The sequence below is a fragment of the Globicephala melas genome, chromosome 13 (genome assembly GCF_963455315.2).
Source record: "Globicephala melas chromosome 13, mGloMel1.2, whole genome shotgun sequence".
NCBI classification, from domain to species: Eukaryota; Metazoa; Chordata; class Mammalia; order Artiodactyla; family Delphinidae; genus Globicephala; species Globicephala melas.
Genome location: NC_083326.1, coordinates 73,989,672 through 74,015,947, shown reverse-complemented (window position 1 = coordinate 74,015,947; position 26,276 = coordinate 73,989,672). Strand labels below are relative to the sequence as shown.

Genomic DNA, 26,276 nt, shown 5'->3' with positions numbered 1-26,276 from the left:
CCCATGGCTCCACTTCCCAACAGTGATTGTATCTCTGTTCAAACCTCATTTTGTGCCCTAGCTTCTGATCAGGGAGAGACAGAAGTGGGCATCAGCGTTTAAACATATTGCTCAGAAGCTGCTAGCCTGGCTTCACTGTCAGAAGGGCATCTCTAGGACCTTGGTTCTAAAATCTCTTAGCATAAGTGGGCAGTTGAGTTATAAATCTGTGAGTTTTCACTGTATATTCAAGTATCTGTGCTTGAGAAAAACAAATATCGTATATTAATGCATGTATGTTGAATCTGAAAAAATTGGTATAGACGATCTTGTTTCCAAAGCAGATATAGAGACATAGACATGGATACCAAGGGGGAATGGGGGAGCGTGGGATGAATTGGGAGATTGGGATTGACATATCTACACTATTGATACTATGTATAAAATAGATAACTAATGACAACCTACTGTATAGCACAGGGAACTCTACTCAGTGCTCCGTGGTGACCTAAATGGGAAGGAAATCCAAAAAAGAGGGGATATATGTGTACATATAGCTGATTCACTTAGCTGTACAGTAGAAACTAACACAACATTGTAAAGCAACTATACTCCAATAAAAATTAAAAAAAAAAAAAAGTATCCACGCTTGCCCTTCTCTGTTTTCAAGAAGTTTCACTAACTGAGGAAAAAATCAAAAGAAAAGTGTATTTCAAATCTCATTATTCTGGCTCTGATTACTGTGTTTCTAAGGAAGAGGTTAAGTAAACATTTGATATAGTGAAGAATCCTTTTCAAACTTTTGTTTCTCAAATAGCTTGATGTGGATGTGGGGGGTAAATAAGGGATTAATCCAAGCCTGGTGTTTGGTTTTACTCCAGGTTTCAGTCATCCAGCATTCTAGAAGAACTATATTGTTCGTGAGTTGGTCAATAAAGGCACATTATTTTATACTAATAAAAATCAAGCTTTAATTTTTCTTCCCACAAATACTGTGTCTGAGGAAGTGTTTTGAAAACCACACACACACACACACACACACACACACACACACACACACACACACACACACACACACACACACACACGAAAGTATTGTAATAGGGAAAGGAGATCCCCAGGAGTGATATGAGAGGGCATGTTGTCCTCAGTGGCTTTTTGTATCTTTGTTTGATATTTTGCTGATGGTTGTGTGTGACAGGAGTGACTAATTCATCTGAATGTATGTGATGCTGAAGCTGATAAAAGTAAAGCATTTTATTAATCTGGGACTAGGACTCTCTGCTTGAAATTTATTTTTATTACTACTAACTAAGAAAACAGCTATTTAATCACATTAAAGTAGATAACTGGGGAGAGAGCATGGAGGGGGCTAGGTTCTGGAGGTAAAAGCAAAACACAGTACAGCAAGGAAAACATACTTTAAACCGTAATGCCCAGCCCAAGTCCCAGAATAGGAAAATGGAGACTGTGGTGTGGACTGTTTCCTACAGGAGTTTGAAGCTAAGAAAGATCACGATTGTAGTGTTACACTGTATGTGTTAAACCTTCTGATAGTATTAGAAATACATCTCTGGAAAGCTAAAGCTCTATGCTCTACATCTTCTATTCTTGGTAGTTTTTGGCACCCCCAGATGGTTTTTCCTTGAGTGACTGATGTATTTCAATTACCAACTAGCTCTTTGAAAGAACATCTACTCCTTAAATGGAAATCTGCTTTGTAAGGCTTTGTGCTATGGGATTGAAAGTTGTATTTGGAAGGTCGATGTAGGGGTTTTCTTTTTGGAAAGGTCGTTGTCTGCTGTCATCTTATTTGGAATAGAGTTTTATAATATAAAACTAGAGTTTAGATTTACATATCTCCAAAAGTAACTTCCATGTTCGTACTTTAAAAAAAATTGCCTTTACAAGTCTGCATTTTAGGTATTCATGAAGATCATTATTCAAGGGTTTGATGTCCATGTATTTCGCTAATTTTTACAGTGACCAGGGTTCATTTCAGGAATCCATATGGGATCTCAATAGCCTCATTGGTGCATAAATGAGTAGAAATGGGTACAGACAACATTCTCTGATATTCAGAAGTCTTTAAAGTACCCATGGCTTCCAGTTTTGCCTGCAGTTCCAATAGGTCGTTGTTTCTTCAAATCATGGTGCTTCCTCAGTCTGTCCTATTGGTAGCTGCCCAGGCCCTTTTCTAGCTCTGCAGTGATACTTTACTGCAGTATTAAAGGAGGACTATCTTAAAAAAAGAAGCCAGAGAACTATAGTTGCCTTCTTAGTTTGTTAAAGGACTGCATTCCTTTTTTGTGGCCCCTTATTTTTCTCTTGCCTTTTTTCTAAAGTGGTATTCCATGGACCACTCAGAAGTTAAAACTTCCTCTGCACTTGGTAAGGCTGAGTTCTTTCCTTTAACCATAGTATATTTTGGAACTGTAATTAATAAATTTGATTGGAATCACCAAAGTCAAATTTTTATCCTGATTAGTTGCTGGATCATATGTTACTAACCAGCCGTTTTTTTCAAACTGTAAGGTCCTGTTGCAAGGACTGTTGGTAAACCTTGCTATGTTTTCCAAACCAAGAGGCCATTGGATAGGCATATGTGTTTAGGGTATCCTGGCCTCTTCTTGACTGAGCGTATCACTGTCCTTTAATCAAGCTAGAAGGTACACTTGAGCTTTTTCAGATAGTCCTTCTTTAAACCTGCAGGATCACAAGTAATCTTTTTAATTTTCTTGTGTCCGTCCGTCTTTAATTTCTCCAGATACTGCAGGCAAACAGCTCGCCGAGGTGTCCCATGGGGGTTTAAAAGCCGCATCGAATGCAGTTGAATTAGCGCCCGTGGCGCAATCCCGCGGCCTGAAATGAACCCTGCGAGGCTGTGTATCAGAGGGTATGTTGTTGACTATTGGCCTATTTTCCTATTGGGCAAATTATTCGGTCACAATGGAGATGGGGGCAGAGCTGACTGAGGCTGTGCAAAAAGACTGTCTTTTCTAGAAAGGATCTTTGGGGGCAGACATCAACTTTGAGTTTAGTACTTTACTTAGCCCAAAAGGGTGCCCTTCTGACTTCCGATCCTGATGGCGTAGGCCCACACCCATGAAATGTTCTTCCCTGAGATTTTCTTCTGTTGTGCCAGAATTTCTGTTTAGGATTCTTTATCTTGCCTCTGTTCATGTTTCATCTGTATATATGTATTAATCTAATTAAAGCACATGTGGTGTATGTTATGGGATTTTCTAGCATAGTAGTTTGGATGGACAGGTAACCTGGTTTTTGCATTTTCTGTCCTCAGAATGGATGATGACATGAATTTTTATAGGTCTTTTGTTTGGTGTCTTCTATCTTGATGCAATACACATATTCCTATGTTTGTGATATATTATTCAGAAGTAAACAAAACCAAGGAGCAGCCTGTCTTTTTTCTGAAGGACAGTAATTTTTATTTGTGGTGGTGGTGGGATGGTTATATTATTCTGGTATTTTGGGAACTTTGTATAAAACAAAGTTTATCTTAGATGCAGAAAAACATGGAGTAATATCCCTTCCACAATGGCACTAACCAAAACCTTGACTGATGTGGTATAACAAAACCTTCAGTCCTGTTGAAATGAACATAACTGCTAGGAGAAAGTATACATGGTGGTAGCAGCAGCTAAATATTATTAGTAGTAATATTACTGAAGAAGACATTTGACTCCAGTATAGGATAGAAGAAAAATATCATTTTTAAAAGCTGATATTCTGTTTGGTGACCAAGAACTTTAAAGATTAGATTCAACATCTTAATTTTAGTTTGAGTGTTGTTTTGTTTTGTCTGGCAAGGTATGTCTTCGTTACCTGACATGTGAAATGTTTATACCAAGGTGATGTCTTTCCTTCCCAGACCTCAGAATATATTATTCAAGCTTACAAATATGGTGCATTTGAGAAGATCCCAGAGTTTATCGCTTTTAGGAACAGGCTGAATAATTCTCTTCATTTTGCACAAGTCCGTACTGAACGGATGTTGTTAGACCTTCTACTTGAAGCAAATGTGTAAGTATTGCACAAGAGCTAATAAGGAACTAAGAGATTAGATCAGATGCTGAGAGCCATTAATGGGCCTCATGGGTGTCATTAGCGGGCTTAAGCTAAAGAAAAATGGGGAAAAAAAAATGTAGGAGGGGACAGGGAAGAAAGGGGAAGGTGCCTGTCATGGGGAATGATAGGGTACTGCCAGCACCATCCCAGGTTCCATACAGAAACCAGCTAGGCCATGGTCATCATCCCTGGCCCATATTATGTTTACAAGCTTCCCCATACCCTGCAAACATGGGATTTCAGGAATTAATGCTGATGAACTTTATTTTGGTTGGGCCTCCAGATGCCTTTCTTTTGCTGTGTAGCAGGCCAGAACCAGTGCTTGGTTCTATTTCACGTTATATGAGCTTTTACTTCCTAATATTAAATAAAGCCTTCCTTTCTTCCTTCACTCTTTCCTTTTCTCTCTTTCTAGTAAAACAAAGTCCTGGCTAACATGTTTTCATGACTATTTTATTATTGAATAATACTTAAATAAATTTTCATTATCACAGATCAACCAGCTTAGCAGAAAGTATAAAGTCAATGAATCTTCGGCCAGAAGAAGATGACATTCCATGGGAAGCCTTGCGAGACAACAGAGACTTAAATGTTTTCTTTAGCTGGGATCCAAAAGACAGGTAACTTGAATTTAACCCCAAGCAATTTATTTTTAAAGAATCAAGATGAATTTAAGAGTTTTATATATTATATTATATATTATGTATATATAATAACATTTTTATTGTAGGGATCAGAAAATATAGGTAAGCCAAAGGAAGAAAAGAAAACCTCACCCCTATGTTGAGATTACTGGTTAATCTAAAAGTTAATTCCTCCTTCACAGCATACATGAAAACAGATTCCAGATGGATTAAAGATTATATGTTAAAACTTAGAAGAAAATATAAAAAATATTTTTAAATGGTTGGGACAGTCTTTCTCAGCATTACATCAGATCTGGAAACAAAGGATTTGACCTGTAAATATTAGTCTTCTATATAGAAGTAAATTTGTTAACAAGTTCTAGAGGTATCTGGTAAATTGGTAAATTTCTTCATATATATTAATATCCTTCACATATACAGAGAACTCAATAAATCAATAAGAAGAAGATAAATGAAAAACAAATGGGGCAAAGGGTTTAATAGGAAATTAAAGAAATGTACTTTACAGCAATAAAGATTTGTATTTTAATCTATCAGACGAAGATTTAACCTATCCCATAAAAAAAGATTAATCCTTGTTCTCAGCTAGGTTATGGGAAAGTGGTTGTTGTGAGTTTATATGGCAGTAAAATTTATATAACCTTTCTATAGGGAATTTTAGTTATATGTATCAAGATTGAAAAGGCTGTGTACCATTTAATTCAGGAGAACCACTTCTAGGAAAGTGGAAACTAAGGAATAAGTGCACAAGTATGCAGAGACATGTATAGAAGGTAGTTCTGAATATGCTGTAATTTGGGGGCTGCCAAGACTACATTCAGTGATTTGCCAGGACTCATGGGATTCTACATGTAGTTGGACTCACAACTAAGTTGTTTTATAACAAAAGGATACATGATAGGATCAGCAAAGGGAAAGACATACAGGTGGAGTTCAGAAAACTCCATGCACAAACTTGCAGTGTTCTCTCCCTCCTGTGAAGGAATATACTGAGCGTGTGCTCCTTTTTCCAGCAGCAAAAAATGCGGTATTTCTGTGCAATATTTCTGCCCAGAGAAGCCCATTAAAGATTTGGTGCCCAAGGTTTTCATCGGCTGGTGATGTAGGCACCCTCAGTCTATCTAGCATGTACCAATATTTCAGACTCCCAGAAGGAAAGCACTGTTCACCCTTAACCACATAATTTGTATGAACAATCTAGGCAGGTGAGCCACTCTTGTCATTTAGGGAATGGTTGGCCTGCTAGGTTCCCAGACATCAGACAAGGGCCAACCTTGCAAGTAGGCCCTTCTGAAGATAATAGCCTCACGGTTGCTATGTTAACTTTTTTTTTTTAAAGAATATTTGGTGGGGGGATTATTTATTTATTTATTTGTTTGTTTTATTTTTGACTGTGTTGGGTCTTCGTTGCTGTGTGTGGGCTTTCTCTAGTTGTGGTGAGTGGGGGCTACTCTTGGTTGCAGTGAGTAGGCTTCTCACTGTCATGGCTTCTCTTGTTGTGGAGCACGGGCTTTAGGCACGCAGGCTTTAGTAGTTGCGGCACGTAGGCTCAGTAGTTGTGGCTCATGGACTCTAGAGCACAGGTTCAGTAGTTGTGGTGCACAGGCTTAGTTGCTCCGTGGCATGTGGGATCTTCCCAGAACAGGGCTCAAACCCATGTCCCCTGCATTGGCAGGCAGATTCTTAACCACTGCACCACAAGGCAAGCCCTGTGTTAACTGTTTTCTGTACACACTGTCATAAAAAGATGCAGTTTGCAAAATAGTATAAACACTGTGAACCCATTTTATCTGTTTAAAGTATATTACATAAATATTTGTAGTTCATTTTCGTATATCGTATTGCAAAAGTCTGAAAGGATCTATACCAAGCATGTTAATATTGTGGGTTCTCCATCAGTAGTAATATTGTAGTTATGAGTTGTTGACATTTCCCTTATAAACTTTTTTTTTTTTTTTTTTTTTTTTGCGGTACGCGGGCCTCTCACTGTTGTGGCCTCTCCCGTTGCGGAGCACAAGCTCCGGACGAGCAGGCTCAGCAGCCATGGCTTACGGGCCCAGCCGCTCCGCGGCATGTGGGATCTTCCCGGACCGGGGCACGAACCCGTGTCCCCTGCATCGGCAGGCGGACTCTCAACCACTGCGCCACTAGGGAAGCCCTCCGTTATAAACTTTAATTTTGAATTGTTTATGCAGAATAACTGGATTTATGTTGTGTTAGGCTGAAAGTTGACAATTTTGGCTACCATTTGTGGATTTTGACTTAGATTCATTATGCATATCAGAATCTTTTTTTATAAGAGCATGGAAAAACATTTGTTGTAAACTGCTCTTTAACAAAGAATATTTAGTTTTTTTAAACATAAAGTTTGACTGGCAGTTAATAGTGTGAAGCAGATCATATTTGTATTGATTGAAAATGAAACTTAGAAACTTAGGTTTTAAAATCTAATTTAAAATCTAGTGACAGTGCTTAGCTTACTATTATTTATCATTTGAATCATCTAAATTTAGTGAGAATATTAATTGAGAATGTTTTTCTTTCTAATTTTTATACTCTGTAAATCACGGCCTTAAAAATAATAATGCATAATGAAACAATTCCAACATGAAAAGTGTTTTTTACTTTTGTTACATAAAAATAATTTGAGTGCTTACTTAATATACCTTGAGTGGTTATCTAGTAAATCACTAAATAGATGGTATCACTCAACAAATAATGTTATTATTTTCTGAAGGAATAAAGATTTCCAGTCATTAAACAAAAACTAAATAATCAAGTGTTCTGTATCAGGAATTCTAAATATGCCTTTCTAAGATCGTTTTTATGTGTCATTTTTACCCTGAAAGTTTTAACTAATTGAAGTGATGGTTCAAAATAAATTTTAGAAAACTTAGGATAGCATGGATTCTGTTCCTATAACAGAATCTCAGTGGAATATTTCTCCCAAGACTAATACAAATTTAATCTGATTTTTTTAAGACTTTGTTAGCTTCCATTTAAATGATAGTATAGGGACTTACCTGGAAATCAGGTCCAATGGTTAAGACTCCACCTTCCAATGCAGGGGGTGCGGGTTTGATCCCTGGTGAGGGGTGCACATGCTGCGGGGCGCAGCCAAAAATTTTAAAAAAAAGGAAAAAAAAGATAGTACAAGCATATACTCTTTGGGAACATTTTTTGTTCTTCAGACAAACAGAAGTGATTTTAATAAGGCTTAATAATATTTAATGGCAAGCTTCTGTTCTATTTTAAAAATCTAGTCTTTTGACCACTTTGACTTTTTAAATACATGACATCTTTACCAAGTACACTGAAGGTCTATTATAGGGAGAACTGGTTGGGAGAAAATAAAAGTTTTGATTATAAGTCATTCATTTAATTAAAAAACATTGCAAATACTGCATGTTGTTATTTATATAAAATCAGATAAAGGACATTCTTGTCAGGTTCCAAAATTTGTATATACTTTTAGGTCATAAGAGTTAATAGTTTTATTTATTACTTTGTAGATTATGTTATTTATGTGTGAAACAAAGCAGGAAAATATATTGAGAAAGAATTTGTTTATGGAGGAGTTTTTTAATGTGTTACATTTCTTAAATGTAAACATATATTTCTAATGCGTACTTAAGTAATGTTTAAGGAAACCAAAGTAATGCATTGTTGTGCATGTTGGCAGTCAAAAATAAAACCATTTTGGTGGTTAAAAAATATATATATATTGTGGGTTCTTGGTTATCAGGTCCCGTTTTCCTTTTACTTTTTTTACTTTTCTGTCATTTGAATTTTTTATATTATGTATTTTATCATCAGAAAAATGAATCTCATGTGAGGGGAAAACGACCTGTTAGGTAGGTTATCTTTCCCATTTTATGGATACCGAAATGGGGACTTGAACTGTTTTGGTTTGTCCAAGATCATTCAGCTATTAAATGACAGCTGAGACCATTCAAAGGCGTCTTGACTGATGAAAGTGAACTTTGAAAGCTTTAAAGTTAACATGAATAAAATGGATGGTTTGTGGATGTTTCTTTTTAAGGGATGTTTCTGAAGAACATAAGAAACTTTCCTTGGAGGAGGAGACAATGTGGTTAAGAATCCGTTCCTTAACCTTGAGGCTGATCAGTGGACTTCCAAGTCTTAACCATTCTGTTGGGCCAGAGAACTCAGAGAAGACCACTGAGAATGGAGTATCCTCCCGGATTGATATTTTCCGTTTGCTCCTTCAACAGCTGGAGGTGGCCCTGGAGACGGGAAAGCGATTTATTGAGAAGGACATTCAGGTATCATCAGTGCGTATTTACAATCAAAGCTGCAATAATATGTGACTGTCTTTTTGAAAATAGGAATTGGGGATGGGTGAGTAGTAAAGAACAGTATTTTGTCCCACTTTATGGCATCTACAGGAAAAAGACAAACTTTTTAAACTTGGGGAATTGCAGATGCTTCCTCAGTATCCAAATTGGATAGTGAGGAAAAGCAAAATAGATTTTTGTGATGGTAAACTTTTTAATACCTGTCAACAAATTAATACAGCGTTTCTGTTTTCACCATAATGATTTGGTTATTATTAGCTTGCTGATCAGTGCTTTGTAACTTAATCATGGAGATAGATTTTTATCCAGTTCCTTGTTTTCTCATTTTGTATTTTATGAATTTAAATTTCAGTGGATTTAAAGAACATTTAAAGAACTTTTTTTCCTTTCCAGTATCCTTTCCTTGGTCCTGTACCTACCAGAATGGCTGGATTCTTTAATTCTGGCTGTTCTCAGTGTCAGACCAGCTCTTTTTATCTTGTTAGTGATATTTATGAGCTGGACATCAATGGTTTAGGTAAGTGTATACTTGCATGAGTATGTTTACAGCGTCTTTGTCACTGAAAACTTAGTAAATGCAACAAAATATCTATAACCTCACATATTTGGAAAAATTTGGAGGAGATGGGAGGTGGAAGCTGTTCTGGAATCTCTGGTTTGCTATACAAGAAAGTCCATTAAACAGTTTACAAAATAATGTTTAGAAGCTTAAGTCCATTCCATATTTTTTTTTAATCCGCCCTGCTGCGCCCCCCACACCCCACCCCCGCACCTCTAAATGCTGCTCACTCCCTTTCCCTCATTTTCCCACTTTTGTTTTAAGTCTGTTCCATATTTAAAATCATTTTTTAGGGCCAAAAGTTGAAGAAATCCTTGATTTGTTGAAATATTGTTGGATTTCAAGTTGAATTCTTTTCATTCATTCATTTAAAAATTTTTTTTAAATTGAAGTATAGTTGATTTACAATGTTATGTTAGTTTCTGGTGTACAGCAAAGTGATTCAGTTATACCTGTATATATATACATGTATTTTCATATTCTTTTCCATTCTGGTTTATGATAGGATACTGAATATAGTTCCCTGTGCTATGCAGTAGGACCTTGTTGTTTATCTGTTTTATGTCTAGTAGTTTGTATCTGCTAATCCCAAACTCCTAATTTATCCCTCCCTCATTCCCCTTTGATAACCATAAATTTGTTTTCTATGTCTGTGAGTCTGTTTCTGTTTTATAAATAACTTCATTTGTATCAGATTAAATTCTTTACTTAAAAATGAAGGCCTAGGGACTTCCCTGGTGGTCCAGTGGGTAAGGCTCTGTGCTCCCAATGCAGGGGGCCGGGGTTTGATCCCTGGTTGGGGAACTAGATCCTGCATGCATGCCGCAACTAAGAGTTTGCATGCCACAACTAAGAAGTCTGCATGCTGCAACTAAAGATCCCGCATGCCACAACAAAGACCTGGTGCGGCCAAAATAAATAAATAAATATTAAAAAAAAGAAAGACGAAGGCCTAAACTTCGTAGAGAAAGGATTTTTTTCTAAGCTGTCAACCCAGCGAGAGTCACAAATACCATATAGGTCATGTTTTTTTGTTTGTGTTTTGTTTTTCACAAGTCATAAGGCTTGTGGATCCTGTCATTTAGAGTATTTGAAACACATAGATTTCTGGTCCTCCTAGAGAATCTTAGGTAGTGCTTTTGGCAGAACAGTAATTAATACCTTTCTTTGCCTTTTTTCTTTCCCTTTCTCTTTCCTTTTCTCCTTTTCCTGTCCTTCATCTTTCTCTCAGTAATGGAATTTAGAGGCCTGTGGGTCTTAAGAGAAAACAAAATGTCCTTGCCTATGCTTCCAGGTATTGGTCTTGCTTCTTTATCTTACTAAAAATTGAATTGAAAGTTTTTCATTGTGTTTCAATTTTAGAGGATACAATGGAGATCCAGGAGCGAGTAGAGAATAGTCTTAAGTCTTTACTAGAACAGTTAAAAGGTAAGTGGTCTTACTGTGGATTCCCATATTGTATCTGATTGTCTGACAATAGCTCATTTTTTCATAGAAACTTGCAAGAGGTTTTGAAAAATAATAATACACACGTTTTTGGTATTTTTAAAGACTTTGTTTCTAACTTTAAAAAGTTTTGATTACAAAAGTAGTAGACACCTATTGTAAAACAGTACACAAGTGGGTATGGTCTTTTCCCCTTTCCCAGCCCCATTCCTGCAGAAGTAAGTAGGTACATGCTGTTGGCACTTTGCAGTCTGTATTTCTACATACCACCTAAACAGTCATATGTGTGTGTATGGAAATACATAGTAGTGATTTTTAAAAAAAATATATGAAAAGGTATAATACATGCTTTTCTGGCTTTAATTATTTGTTATCTTGGACATTTTACCATGACAGTTATATACACACCCCATTTGTTTTAAGGGCTGCATAATATTCCACAGTATTGTATCAGTGTACCAGATTTATTTATATGCTCTGAGTACATAATATATTATGCATAACAATGATGACATAAATATCTTGGGACACAATTGTTTGGGTACTTATTTGAGTATTTCCTTGGGGTTAAATTCCTAGCAATGAAATTATTTGGTAAAGAATATACATATGCATTTTCTTTTAACTCTCTCAAATACTTAAAAAAATTATTATTATTTTATTTAACTATAGTTGATTTACAATACTGTGTTAGTTTCAGGTGTACAGCTTCAGATTCTTTTCCATTATAGATTATTGTGCATTTTAAATCTATAAGGGTCTTTCTTTTTAGGAGCCTAAAAAGTCTTTTTATTTTGTTGCTCAAATGAAGACTGAGAATTAAAAGATGATCAGGATTATGAGAATAAAACCTGGTACTTGTTATGAAGGTGCATTTCTACCATGCACATTGGTCTTTTAGTCTATAATGGCACAAGTTCTTTTAAACCATCCACTTGAAGTCTTATTTTTATTGTGCCAATGGCCTATCTCTGGAAAGGCGTAGCTGGTGTTTATTTATTTTTTAAACAGTTATCCCATATTTTATTTTATTTATTTTTTAAAAATTATTTATTTATTTATTTGGTTGCGCTGGGTCTTAGTTGCGGCAGGCAGCCTCCTTAGTTGTGGCTCACAGGCTCCTTAGTTGCAGCACGTGGACTTCCTTAGTTGTGGCATGTGAACTCTTAATTGCGGCGTGCATGTGGGATCTAGTTCCCTGACCATGGATTAACCCAGGCCACCTGCACTGGAAGTGTGGAGTCTTAACCACTGGACCACCAGGGAAGTCCCCGTAGCTGGTGTTTAGACCCTAGAATATATAATTTATAAGTCTGCCTTTTATGTTTTGAAGACAATAGAGCAGTAGTTGTGTGGCTTTTTAAAGAGCTTAAAATAGGGCTTCCCTGGTGGCACAGTGGTTGGGAGTCTGCCTCCCAATGCAGGGGACACAGGTTCAAGCCCTGGTCCAGGAAGATCCCACATGCTGCGGAGCAGCTAAGTCCATGAGCCACAACTGCTGAGCCTGCGCTCTAGGGCCCACGAGCCACAACTACTGAGCCCACGTGCCACAACTACTGAAACCCGCGCGCCTAGAGCCTGTGCTCCACTACAAGAGAAGCCACTGCAATGAGAAGCCTGCGCACTGCAACGAAGAGTAGTCCCCGCTCGCCACAACTAGAGAAAGCCTGAGGGCAGCAACAAAGACCCAATGCAGCCAAAAACAATAAATAAATAAAATAAAATAAAATAAAGAGCTTAAAACAGATATTCTTTGGTGTTTGTTTCATTGGGGTGGGGGAGCTTTCTGGGTTAAGTCTTTATATTTGCTTATTCTTTATTAGATTGTGCATTGTGTTCCTAAAAATAACATTGAAATAAAAGCTGAATAAAACCATAAACTATTTTTCTGTTTTCAGATGTCTTTAGTAAATGTAAAGGTGATCTCTTAGAAGTTAAAGATGGTAACTTGAAAACACATCCTACTCTTTTAGAAAATCTAGTCTTCTTGGTTGAGGTATGTTTTTGTTCTCTTTGTGAAAAACTCAGTTTTCCTTAATTGTATGCAGGATTAATTTTTCAAAAATGAACAGGTAATAGGCACCTTATGCCTGTAATTTAACCCTTCACTCCCACCTTTTGTTAATTGAAAAGCAATTTCAGTTTTCTGAACTAATTCCTTCCAAGGGTATCAGGAGAATTTCATTCATAATGTTAGGGTAAAACTTCTTGAAATTTGCTTTACAAATCTTTAAAGATTCCTCAGATTCACTGCAAATCTAGCTCTCTTCTGTTCATTTTCCTTTTTGACTCAACTATCATGTAGTTTAAGTTAATTCTGCCAGCTTTCTAAATTTGTTGCTGCTGTTCACTAATTGCTGAGATTCTGCATTATGAAAGAGAATCCAGGAGCTGATGTAGCAAAACACTTTTTTTCTTTTAGCCAGAGAGAGAAAGAAGGATCACAAACACTCATAATCCATTATCTTTTTTCCGTTTATTTTGTCACATGTTTATTTACTTTCTTTTTCTACTAGTCTGTAAGCTTCCTGAAGGCAATATTCTCTGTTTTGGTGACATTTTAAGTGCCTAAGAGATACTTAATGAGTGAATGAGAAATAATTGCGTGTATATATGTACATGAATACACTGTAGCATAGGTGAAGACGTGTAAACACCTAACTTAATTCAAAGGAGAATATGTGCTGACCAACTGGGGAGATTTCTTCATACACAATTTAAGGTTTGTAGGTGAGGCAGTATCTTACCTGGATGGAGAGGTGGGTGGGGAGAGGCATATTTTACAGAACCTTTGGATTCCATACCTAGGAATTTGGACTTTTCACTTCAGTGAAAAGGATGTTAATGGATCCCCATCTCCTGCAAGGAAGTGAAAGAAAATTGGGCTGAGTAGAGCAGGTGTCCTGAACCCCCGGGCCACGGACTGTTAACCAGTCTGTTAACAGACTGTTAGGAACTGGGCCGTACAGCAGGAGGTGAGCAGCAGGTGAGCGAAGCTTCGTCTGTGTTTACAACTGCTCCCCATCACTTGCATTACCGCCTGAGCTCTGCCTCTTGTCAGATCAGCAGCGGCATTAGATTCTCATAGGAGCGCGAACCCTACTGTGAACTGTAGGATCTAGGTTGCGTGCTCCGCATGAGAATCTAAATGCCTGATGATCTGAGGTGGAGCTGAGGCAGTGATACTAGCACTGGGGAGTGGCTGCAAATACAGATTATCATGAGCAGAGAGGTTTGACTGCACAGAGACCATAATAAATCAGTTGCTTGCAGACTCATATCAAAACCCTATCAGTGAGTGGCAAGTGAACAAACAAGCTCAGGGCTCCCACTGATTCTGCATTATGGTGAGTTGTATAATTATTTCATTATATATTACAGTGTTATTATAATAGAAATAAAGTGCACAATAAACGTAATGAGCCTGAATCATCGCCAAACCATCCCCCCGTCCATGGAAAAATTGTCTTCCACGAAACCAGTCCCTGGTGCCAAAAAGGTTGGGGACCACTGGAGTAGAGGATGAGTTTAGAGCTGGGAGAGCCAGAAGAAAGAATAAAGACAGTATTCTGAGTGGGAGATGAAGAAGACCTGGATCAGTGTGGTGATTGTAGAAATTAGAGAGTGGAGAGTTACAAGAGAACTTGAAGAGATTTGCATAGAAGAGCTGTTTGCATAGAATTTGTATAGTTCATAATCTTTGTTATTGATAGATATCTTGAGTGTAATCCTTATTGATGAATTTGCAATTTTTCCTCTTTCAGACTATTTCTATTATCCTTTGGGTGTCCAGTTACTGTGAGAGTGTCCTGCGACCATACAAATTAAATTTACAGAAAAAGAAGAAGAAGAAAAAAGAAACCAGCATCATCATGGTAATAACAGAGAAAACACAAGTAACAATCTGGCTGCATGCTGCCTTTTCTTTTCACTGTTTTCCTGCATTTTGTAAGAGATCATAGGACCCAATATGCATTCCTTTTCTCTCCCCAGCTTTTAAAAAAAAATATACACCTGCAGAAAAGCTGAAAGACTAGTATAATGACACCCAGACATCCTTACCTAGATTCACCACTTGTTAACAATTTGCCACATTGGCTTTATCTCTCTCTCCCTCTCCCTCTCCCTCTCCCTCTCCCTCTCCCTCTCCCTCTCCCTCTCCCTCTCCCTCTCCCTCTCCCTCTCCCTCTCCCTCTCCCTCTCCCTCTCCCTCTCCCTCTCCCTCTCCCCCTCCCTCTCTCCTCTCTCTCTCTCTCTCTCTCTCTCATTCTCTACCTCCCCCACCCCCATTTGTTGAACCATTTGAAAGAAAAGTACAGACTGTGATACTTAACACACCAGGGTAGAACAGGGGCAGTCTCCTACAAAACCATAATACTCAAGATATTTTTATACTCAAGATATTTAAAATTGATACAATAATATTATAATGTCCATATTAACCTTTTCCTTGTTATCCCAGTTACATCCTATATAGTCTTTTTCAAAATACTAGAATCCTACTAAGGATCTGACACAGCTTTTAGTTGTCATTTCTCTGTACCTTTCTTTCATCAAGCGTACTTCCTTAGCTTTTGTTTGTCTTTATTATTGAAAAGTCTAGCAAGGTTTTTGGTAGACTATCCCACAGTCTGGATTTGGCTAATTGTTTCCATAGATTTAGGTTAAACATAGATGCTGTGTCCTTTTTAGCAGTTAAATTAGGAGGCACTAATGTTGTTATGTCCCATTATTGATAATTTCAGGTTTAATTATTTGATAAAGGAAGTGTCTGCCGGATTTCTTTATTGTAAGAGTGTCTTTCCTCCCCGTGTAATTAATCTGTGAGATGATGCTTTGAGACTCTGAATATTCTGTTCCCCACCAGCCTTTCACCCACTGGTTTTAACATCCATTGTTAGTCTAACTTGCATGAATCATTTATTTCTTTGGTGGTTCCACAATGGTGATTTAAAAAAATTCTACCAATCATTTATCATTTATTAACTGGCATTCTGTAAAAATAGAGCTGTATATTTTTAATATCACTATTTTAGTATCACTGTGGACTCATTCTTTTTTAAATTTACCTTGTAAACCATTATCATCATTTTCTTTTGGATGCACAGATTTGGCTAATGGGAGCCACTTTAAGCTGGTTCCCGTCCTTGAACATTGGTCTTTGAGCCCTTACTGTCTGAAACAACAAAAATGCTCCAAGCACTTTGTACTCACCCACTGAACTGAAATCAGTCATTTTTTTCAATGAACCCTGGTTCCTTTATGGGGAATGGTATTCAAAATACCAAGATCTAGTTGTTAGGTATACTAATTGCTATTAGAGTTTTACTGTTTCTAGTTAATGGCCATGAAGAGAGACAGGAAATTTATTTACACACACACACACACACACACATGCACACACACACACACACACACACACACACAGAGTTTTAAATAATTAATTCTTACTGATACCTCCAGTTTTAGTCCAATATCAGTGTTCTTCCTTCCATTCCTTCCCTCATTCCATATTTGTAGTTTTCTTTTCAGAGTAAGAACCATGGTTCCCAACAGCATCAATATATTTATTCATTTGCTGTTTTACAATAAATACTAAATAGTTTTGGAATTAGTACATTGGTTCCACTACCAGTTCCAATAACAAACCCACTAAATAAAGTTCAAATTTTTGCATTTCTTTTTTGTCCTTAGAATATGTTCCAGTGAATGTAGACAGTTGAGGTACTCTGTAAAAGCACTGGAATTAAAAACTCAGATTATATTAGTGTGATGTAAATAAGATTCATCTATTTCTGTTTGTATTCAATTTTGGAGTTTCCTCCCATCTTAACTGATTTAATTTTTGCATGTGTAAAACATTAACATAATTTATATCCTTTTCATAAGGAACAATGTTTAGGATTTATTCTCTAATGGCATGCTGTTTTGTTAATGTTCGAATTTATCTTATTATTAATGGAAGATTTTTGTTCACTGTAGGAATATAGTAACATTGTCGTTTGAAAATGTTGATGGATTTATTAGTAATATTAACTTCCTGCACAATTCAGTAACAATTTTAGATTTGACACTTGTCCTGAGTGTTGCCATTCATTCATTTCTCTCCTTCACTTTGTCCAAGATAATTTAACAGACCATGAGTGCAGTTTGAAAGAATTGATCAGAGTTGTGTGATTACTTTCTCTTCTAATGAAAACCTACACTCCTAGTACTTGTCAATAGCTTTTGGTATTTGAATTTTGTGAGAGTTTTTGTAGTTATTGCTTTTCTAATTTCCAAAAATGAGAATAGCCGCCTATTTTTCTGATTGTCAGTGTAACCTAAATATATGAATAAAGTGAAGATCACCCGTTTTCCCAGCAAACAGAGATAGCCACTGCATACAAACCAGAATCATGCTCTGTAGAAAGTTCTGCAACTTTGCTATTTGTTTTTGTTTTCACTTAATAGGGTATCTTAGACATCTCTTCATTTCAGCAAATATAGATGTATCTCATTACTTTTAATGGTTATGTACTATCCTGTTATATTAATATATCATAACTTATTCCCATTGTTGAATGTTTAGTTCTGATTTTCTTTTAATATTATAAATAGTGCTGCTATTAAAATATGGACAGGGCTTCCCTGGTGGCGCAGTGGTTGAAAGTCCGCCTGCCGATGCAGGGGGGCGGGTTTGTGCCCCAGTCCGGGGGGATCCCACGTGCCGCGGAGCGGCTGGGCCTGTGAGCCATGGCTGCTGAGCCTGCGCGTCCAGAGCCTGTGCTCTGCAGCGGGAGAGGCCACAGCAGTGAGAGGCCCGCGTACCGCAAAAAAAAAAAAAAAAAAAAAGGACAAACACAAGATGAATTTATAATATGATTTCCTTAGGCTATCTCTTAGATCTGACATTACTATGTATACAGGTTTCCCTGCTATCCAGAAGTATAGCATTCCTTTGAAACCTTTCGTAAGCCCAGGTGGCATAAAGGGAAGAAGCAATTACCTTAGGACAATGGATGCACAAATTAAATTGAGATAAAGCACAGATGCTTACAGACATAGTTCACCGCTGTGGCGGCTTGATGTTGAGTGGCACTTCCGGTGCCACTCTTGCTGCTAAGGGTGTGCGCTGCTTCTGTAACAGCTTGCTGCAAACGCTTTTCGCTGCCTTTTTCCTGTGAAAGCAAAAATCCTCTTTGGATTTCTTTTGGTTAGCCAAAACAGGTACTAATGTAGGTCTTTCGTGAAAGCTAAGTGGCGTGAAGCGAACTTTCAAAAAGCTGGAGTTACCTGTTTTTACATTCCCCAGTGGTGTGGTGTGTCTGTATCCTTACCCATTTGATAGGCAAACATTGGTACTCTCCTTTTTCCAATTTGCGTTAAAAAAATTCTATTGATGTTGCACCTTCAAAGAAGACTTCTTGAGTGAAAAGCTGGCCTTAACTAGTTGATTGGCTAGGTTTCTTGTGTTTATCTGTTTTTTAAATTGTATCACTGCTGGGATTTCTTTGATATTGTTTCTGTCTTTGCCCAAGTTTCCTATTGTGGTGGTAGTATTTTTTCCATTGATACGTTTTGAGCTATTAGACTCTTAACATAGTAGTGTTAACACAATCCTTTTTCATATATGATGCAGTTTTTTTCAGTTTGACATGTCTTTTAACTTGAGTGATTTTTTTGTCAGTATAGTAGTTTTTAAAAAATAAGATTTTTTGTCATGCCTAACTCCTTTGAATTAATGCTTAGATCATTGGTTTTATGGTTTTATCCTTTTTCTAATGGGATTTGGACTCCAAATTTGCTGCTAATCACCACTTTATGTTTATCCCACAAATTTGGTACTTCATATCTTCATCTGACATAGCAAACATTTTTTTCTAATACTTCTTGTGATTTATTCTTTGACCATTGTTTTGTTTAGGTGCTATTCAATAATTTCCAAATGTATGGTGATTAAAAAATTTTTTTTAGTTCTTGTATAATTTTTAAAGGTTACTTTCCATTTACAGATATTACAAAATATTGGCTGTATGCCCCATGTTGTACAATACGTCATTGAGCCTATCTTAACCCAGTAGTTTGTACCTCCCACTCCCCCACCCACCTATTGCCCCTCCCCCAAGATTTTTTTTAACAGTTCTTAGGTTAGTATTATGTTTAGAAAGACCTTTTCAATTTATGATCGCAAAAGCCACTACCTAAATCCTCTTCTGGTGCGTCGATGGATTTTTTTAAAAAATTTAAGTATTTAAATCTGTCTGGAATTTATTTTGTTATTTATTATTTTATTTATTTTATATTTCACAATATGTCTAGCTAGCTATTCAGTACCATTCATCCACTTGAAAACCACTGTTTTGAAAGGTAACTATTTAAATTCCTTTATATTCTTTGCTCTATCTTGGGATTTGTGTTCTTTCAGTCTTTGTCAATTTACTTATATGCCAGTCCCATCGGGATTTGATGTAACTTTATAATATACCCTAATATCTATTAGGGCAAGTTCCCCTTAACGGCTCTTTTTCAGAATTTTCTTGATTGTTGTCACCCATCATTTTTTCCATTAGAATTTAGAATTTCTGTTTCTGTTATTAACATTAGAGGAAATCTCAAAGACATAAAGAGAAGAAATGAAGACTTGGTTCTTCTCATCTCCTTTAGTGTTCTAGGAGATTCCCAACCTGAAGTTGAATAATGACCAACTAAGATTTTTTATTTGTTTTTTCACCTCTACTTCCCCAGAGTGAAATAAAACCACACTGAAAAAAAGTCATCATTACTGAGTTAGCATTTGGTGGCTATTAAATTTACCTTGGTTTGAGAGACTCTCTTAATATCCAAAACTATATCTATCCTTGTTACTATTTTTTTTTGCGGGGACTACACCACACACCATGTGGGATCTTATTTCCCCAACCAGGGATTGAACCCGTGCCCCCTGCTGTGGAAGTGCAGAATCTTAACCACTGGATCTCCAGGGAAGTCCCATCCTGTTACTATTAATAGAATTAAGTAATGCTATAGCATGAAATTAGTATATCTTATGTGATATAGCATGGGAGAAATACGTTTGATAATCTTTCAACTTTTTAAAAATCTTTTTTTCCAGCCACCTGTCTTTACCAGTTTCCAAGACTATGTTACTGGGCTTCAGACTTTAATTTCGAATGTTGTGGATCATATTAAAGGACTTGAAACACATCTAATTGCACTTAAACTTGAAGAACTTATTTTAGAAGACACTTCCCTCTCAGTGGTAAGAGACTGTATGGTAAGAGACTATAGTTGATCAGCAATAAGTTATATATAGATATTCAAGTGTTCTTATTGTTATCACAGGGACAAGTTAATTTTTAATTCATTATTCTCTCCTTATGGGAATTGTGATTAGAAGGTGCCTGGCACTGGTTTTTTGCTGTGGTCTTGGTGGTGGTGGTGTCTCCTCTCCCTTCATCCCCCCTCCCGCTTTCCACCTTTGAATACATTTTTGGGGGTGTTCTTTTACTACGAAAACAACGGATGAATTGTTGAAGAGTAGAATTAGTATTGTCCCTGTTTTGAGCACCATAGGAAACCAGCCATACTTTTGAGATTCAGGGACAATCTCCTTGACTGAGAACTTACCTGCTGTTGGATTGGCTGGTTTCTTTGCCAGCCCAGCAGTTATCACATGGAAAAGGAAAGATGCTGGACATCAGAACTAATTATGTCAGTAATAATGAGGCCAGAGCAAGCCAGCCAAAAAGGAATGGAAACAAGTATGGAATCAAAGGTACTAGTCAGTTTTCTCCTGATCATTATTTTAGGCTGGTTTCTTAAAATTCTGCTAGCAAAATCCCTGATAAAGTCTCACTTTTAAAAATGTGGATTCTTGGGCTTCCCTGGTGGCGCAGTGGTTGAGGGTCCGCCTGCCGATGCAGGGGACGCAGGTTCGTGCCCCGGTCTGGGAGGATCCCACATGCCGCGGAGTGACTAGGCCCATGAGCCATGGCCGCCGAGCCTGCGCGTCCGGAGCCTGTGCTCCGCAACTGGAGAGGCCACAACAGTGAGAGGCCCGCGTACCAAGAAAAAAAAAAAAGTGGATTCTTTTAAAAAAGTTAATTAAATAAAACAAACAAATGGTGTCAGGTGAGTTAACATGTACCAGCTTGGAGTAGGTTTAGGATTTTGATAGGAGCCAGAAGAGCAATGGTGGAGCCACCTGATTCTGGCTAGTTGTTCCAGTGATGAAACTCCGATCATGAGGAAATGCTTTCCTTGAGTAGTTTGACCTAAGCCTCTGCTGATGAGGAAGCTCATCCAGCAATCTGAGGGCAGGCATCATCCTAGCCTAAGACCTCCACCCAGGCCCTTCTAGGGAAGGGAGTGAATGGAATCTTGCTTGGCACACCAGCTTTAAAAGGTTGTAAGCCCCTCTTTTGTAAAATGTCAACATGTTAGAACTTTGAAAAAAGGGCTTACTGTGGGAAAGGGCTCAGAGCATTTAACATTTCCAAAGACTGATTAAAGAAAGCAGACAAGTGTTGGCTAGAAGTTTGGTTTTAGCCAGTTAAGCTATATATTCAACTGCTTTCTTATGTGCACTAGAATGAATATAGACTTCAGTGGTAATTAGAGGTACTGATTGATGGATTATTAATTCTTTAGTATTTTTGTCTTCCTTTTTTTAAGCCTTACATTGTTTTAAAAAGTAAAATATGTACATGGTAAAAAAAAAAATTCAGAGTAAAGAAAGAAAATCCAGTGAATTGCCTCCTTTCCATTCTAACCCATTCCCTAGTTCCCTTTTTAGAAGGAACTGCTGTTATCAATGATTTCTTGTGTAATCTTCCTGAGTTAGAGAACCCATTTGCAAGTATGTTATGACCGTGCCCCTCCCCCCCACATCTTGCCTTTAAACACAAATGATAGCGTATTATACATATTGTTTAGTCTCTTGTTTTTCTGTTTAGTCTCTAGGAGATCGTTACATATAAGTAACTTATCTACCTTGTTCCTTTTAACTGCTCTGTAGTGTTTCACTGTTTCTCTACAGACAAAAATGTATGCTTGTTACAAGAGAATTAGAAAATAGAGAGTAGCACCTCCCAGTCCCACCATCCAGAACCACCTCCACCTCTCCCTCTTCTCTATCACCTTTAAACACATTTGTGTCTGCCATTAGCCTTTATGACTTCCAGGTACTTGGTTACCCAGTAAAGGCCTAGTAATTAAATCCTTGTCAAACAGGTACATCCCGGGCAGGAATGTGCCTTCCGCCCCCACATGCATGCCAAAAGGTCTTTGCTAGTCCTTTTGGACCCCTTTTACCTATAAAGAGATCTGGTAATTAATAGTAGTAGATTTGGAGCTGTTTAACTTTTGACTTTTTAGATTAAATGCAAACTCATTCTGTGCTCTAAACTCCCATCCCCTTTTGTGAATAGTATAGAAAAGTAAGAACTCGAAATTATAGTACCTATTTTTTAAAATCTTAAGGATTGCACACTTGGACAGATGTCACATTGCTTCATGTGGTTGGGCTTTGCCGGACATCTTTGAGATTTTCAATAAGTAGATATAAATTTATTGAGCTCACTATTGTTGGGCTTAAAGCTTGTAGAAATATAATGATCAAAGACCTACTGTAGAGAGTCTGGCTGTAGAGCGATGCATACAAATTACTAAATTGGAGATACGATATAGGCACAGAAATCTGAGTGAGTCAAAAAGAGTCTCACTGGAAAGGGGACATCTGAGGATTAATAAATTTTCACCAGGCAGACAGGAATGGAGGAAAGGAATCCCAAGCAGGAGGAGGCACAGACAACAGCACAGAGGCAGGAAAGTGAATTGTGTGGTGCACCATGAGTCATTTGGCAGAGCCAGAGCCCATGGTGATTTCGGACGCAGGCAGTAGTAAGCGGCAGCTTGCATCAAGCAGCAGTGAGCAGTAGTAGGAAGCAAGATCTTAGTTCCCAGACTGGGAGTCCTAACCACTGGACCACAGGGGCCAGCAGCTAGGGCCTGGGTCCCTAGTCCTTACATGCCTTGGCAAGAAAGAATTCAGGCAAGGAGGCAGAAGGTAAAGAAAAGTAAAAAGTTTATTGGAAAAGCAAAGTACATGCGGAAAGATGCACAGGCGAACTCAGAGAGTAGCGCCTTTGGGAAGTTTAAATCCTTTATAAGGTGTCAGTCTTCCGGGTCTTTGTCTTCTTTTTGGCCAGTTGTATTGTTTTGACCCCAGGGCTAATTTGTTTCTGGACCCTCCCCTGAGTGCGCACGCACCTCTAAGTTAAGATGGATCCCACTGCAAAGGCCTCTGGGAGGAGATGGCAGGACTTACTATGGTCTGGCATCTCCTGCCTTTTTGACGCTGTGTAGGCTTTTGCACATGCGTAGTGTTTCCCTTGCCCCAAGGATGGGAGGTGTGTGACCTCTGGATCATTTAATAGGGTTTAGTCCCAGTCTGTCCCTGCCATAAAAATGCCCAGTGTCCGGTTATTTACCCTGTTCCTGTTTTTTTGGGTTTTTTTGTTTTTTTGTTTTTTTTGCGGTACGCGGGCCTCTCACTGCTGTGACCCCTCCCGTTGCGGAGCACAGGCTCCGGACACGCAGGCTCAGCGGCCATGGCTCACGGGCCCAGCCGCTCCACGGCATGTGGGATCTTCCCGGACCGAGGCACGAACCCGTATCCCCTGCATCCGCAGGCGGACTCTCAACCACTGCGCCACCAGGGAAGCCCCTGTTGCTGGTTTTTATATTGAGGTGCACATCTCGAAATATAGACAGGAGTCTAGTCATAAACATGTAGTCCTGGAGCCCGTTTGTCTCTTGCTTCAGGAAATGTAAATAGGGACTGATAATGAATGTCCAGCCTGGAGCTCATCTTCTCCTCATCCCATGAGGTGTGAACAGGAGGCCAGTTGTAAATGCCTAGCCTGGAGCCCATCTATCTCCTGCCTCAGTGGTATGTGGGAAGGACTGTTGGATACAAAGGTGACAGGCATAGTAGCCCTGCTGTTGTCAAGAGGATTGAGTGGTTGTTCTTGTTGAAAGATCTATCTGCCTCCTGAAATGAGGAATAAGATTTCTCATTTTGATTATTCTAGAGGTTATCCTTAACTCTGGGCTACTTGCTAGATTTTCCAAGCCCTGGTTCTGTCTTCATCTTTTGACCTTGGGAAAGTCGCTTAACCTCTTTGGGCCTCAGTTTCTTTATTTGGAAAATGGAAATCATAATAATGTTAATGCAAGCTCGCATGCCCAGTGCACAGTGAGCCGAAACAAACTGAAACATTGGAGTTTGGAGCAGAGAAAGGTTTATTGCAAGACCATGCAAGGAGACGGGTGGCTCATGCCCTAAAAGCCCAGAACTCCCTGAAGGGTTTCAGCAAAGCATTTTTGAAAGCCAGGTGAGGGAGGAGGGTCGCAGGGTGTGTGATCAGATCATGCACAGTTCTCTGATTGGCTGATGATGGGGTAACAGGGTGGTGTCACAGGGGTTAACTTTATCAGTCCTTAGGCTCCAGGAGGCCTGGGGCTTATGTGCTCATGGTCATCCAGTAGTTAACATCTTCCATTTGGTGGGGGGATTGATTTCACATCTGCAAAACAACTCAGGAAATTTGCATCAAATACTATTATCTAGGTACTTCAGAGAAGAGCTAAAGCAGAGGATATGGGGGAAGGCCTGTCCCAGGAAGGCCCCATAGTGTCCTGCTCAGATAAAATAATACCTACTTCATAGGGTTATAGTGAAGATTAAACAAAACAATAATGGCTGTATATTGCCTTATTTTGTTAAAGTCATGATACATATAACATACTGAGCAGCACGGGCCACCAAATATTGGATCCATGTAGTGCTTAGTACTTTCTTTTGGGTTAAAAAAAAAAAAAGAAAAAACAACAACTTCAGTTCCATTTACATTAGGTTCACTTTTTTCTTTCCTTCCTTTCTTTCTAAACTTGAAACACTATGAACAAGGCCTCTGGAGTACTACCTCTAGTCCTGGTCCCCTTTCCTCTTCCCTAGCGGTATCCACTGAAACTGGTTGTATGCCAAGACACCCTCCCCTCCTTATTAAAATATTTATTTATTTTGGTTGCACCAGGTCTTTGTTGCAGCATGTGGGATCTTTTAGTTGCAGCATGTGGGCTCATAGTTGTGGCATTCGAACTCTTAGTTGTGGCATGCATGTGGGATCTAGTTCCCAACTAGGGATTGAACCTGGGCCACCTGCATTGGGAGCGTGGAGTCTTAGCCACAGGACCACCAGGGAAGTGTCCTCCTCCCCACCCTTTTTTAAAAATCCATCTGGTCTTAATGTAACTTTATAATGTACTCTAACATCTGTTAGGTTTTTTTAAAGTAAATTATATACACTTTATTTTATTCAGAAGCATAAATTCAACCAATGAGTTCTTCACTCAACCAATATTCAAGAGTTCTGTTCAGGCTACTGCATCTAGATCAATCTTGTTCTTTTAAACAACTGTATAGTGTTCAAAATATGAATGTACCACATCCATTGGACATATTTTAGGTTGTTTCTATACATTTGCTTTTACATATAGTACTGAATGAAATGTATTTGTGTACATACCTTTTTATGCACTTGTTGGGTCATAAAATGACCCACTTGTTGGGTCAGAAACTTGTTGGTTTCTTTTGGGCTTTAAAGTACTGCCAACTTCATGTAAAGCTAACCAGTTTTCAGCCAACCTTCTTTCTGTGTTTGAACACTCCATCCCCTTTATTTTTTGTGCTTTCTACCACAGGTCAAACGTGCAGCAAATATTTAACTCACATATTTGAGCAGCCTTAGGAAAACTGGTCTTTTTTAGTTGTTTGGCCTCTGGAACATGATCGTGGACTTTGTCAACATGGAGGGAGGCCTGTCAATATTGTAACTAGAAAAGATGATACTGGTAAATTTGATGCCTTTAAAAAGTGGCTGTGATAAGTCTAAATGAATAATAAATTTCTACTTTTTTTCCGATGAAACTAATAATAAGAAATCTCAATTTTTCCACTTTGTACAGCTCATAACAAAATAGTAGTAATTTTATGGCTAAAGTACTTAGTAATAATTTTCTAACTTTTTTTCTTTTTTTAAAAAAGTATTTATTTATTTATTTATTTATTTATGGCTGTGTTGGGTCTTCATTTCTGTGTGAGGGCTTTCTCTAGAAGCGGCAAGCGGGAGCCACTCTTCATCGCGGTGCACGGGCCTCTCACTATCGTGGCCTCTCTTGTTGCGGAGCACA

At 38.2% G+C, this 26,276-nt stretch overlaps 1 protein-coding gene across 5 annotated transcripts in view; it reads left to right on the top strand.

Moving 5' to 3' along the window:
- The window catches only part of NAA25 (N-alpha-acetyltransferase 25, NatB auxiliary subunit), a 73,698-nt gene that overhangs the window by 44,096 nt on the left and 3,326 nt on the right, over positions 1 to 26,276 (top strand). For 4 of the 5 annotated variants that reach the window (XM_060311080.1, XM_060311079.1, XM_060311077.1 and 1 more), the window contains 8 exons: positions 3,872 to 4,023; positions 4,563 to 4,688; positions 8,758 to 9,001; positions 9,428 to 9,551; positions 10,956 to 11,021; positions 12,938 to 13,035; positions 14,804 to 14,914; positions 20,134 to 20,295. In XM_060311080.1, the coding sequence (XP_060167063.1) occupies positions 3,872 to 4,023; positions 4,563 to 4,688; positions 8,758 to 9,001; positions 9,428 to 9,551; positions 10,956 to 11,021; positions 12,938 to 13,035; positions 14,804 to 14,914; positions 20,134 to 20,295 (1,083 nt within the window). The remainder of the gene's footprint in view (positions 1 to 3,871; positions 4,024 to 4,562; positions 4,689 to 8,757; positions 9,002 to 9,427; positions 9,552 to 10,955; positions 11,022 to 12,937; positions 13,036 to 14,803; positions 14,915 to 20,133; positions 20,296 to 26,276) is intronic. The other variant, XM_030860512.2, reaches the window with a different exon arrangement.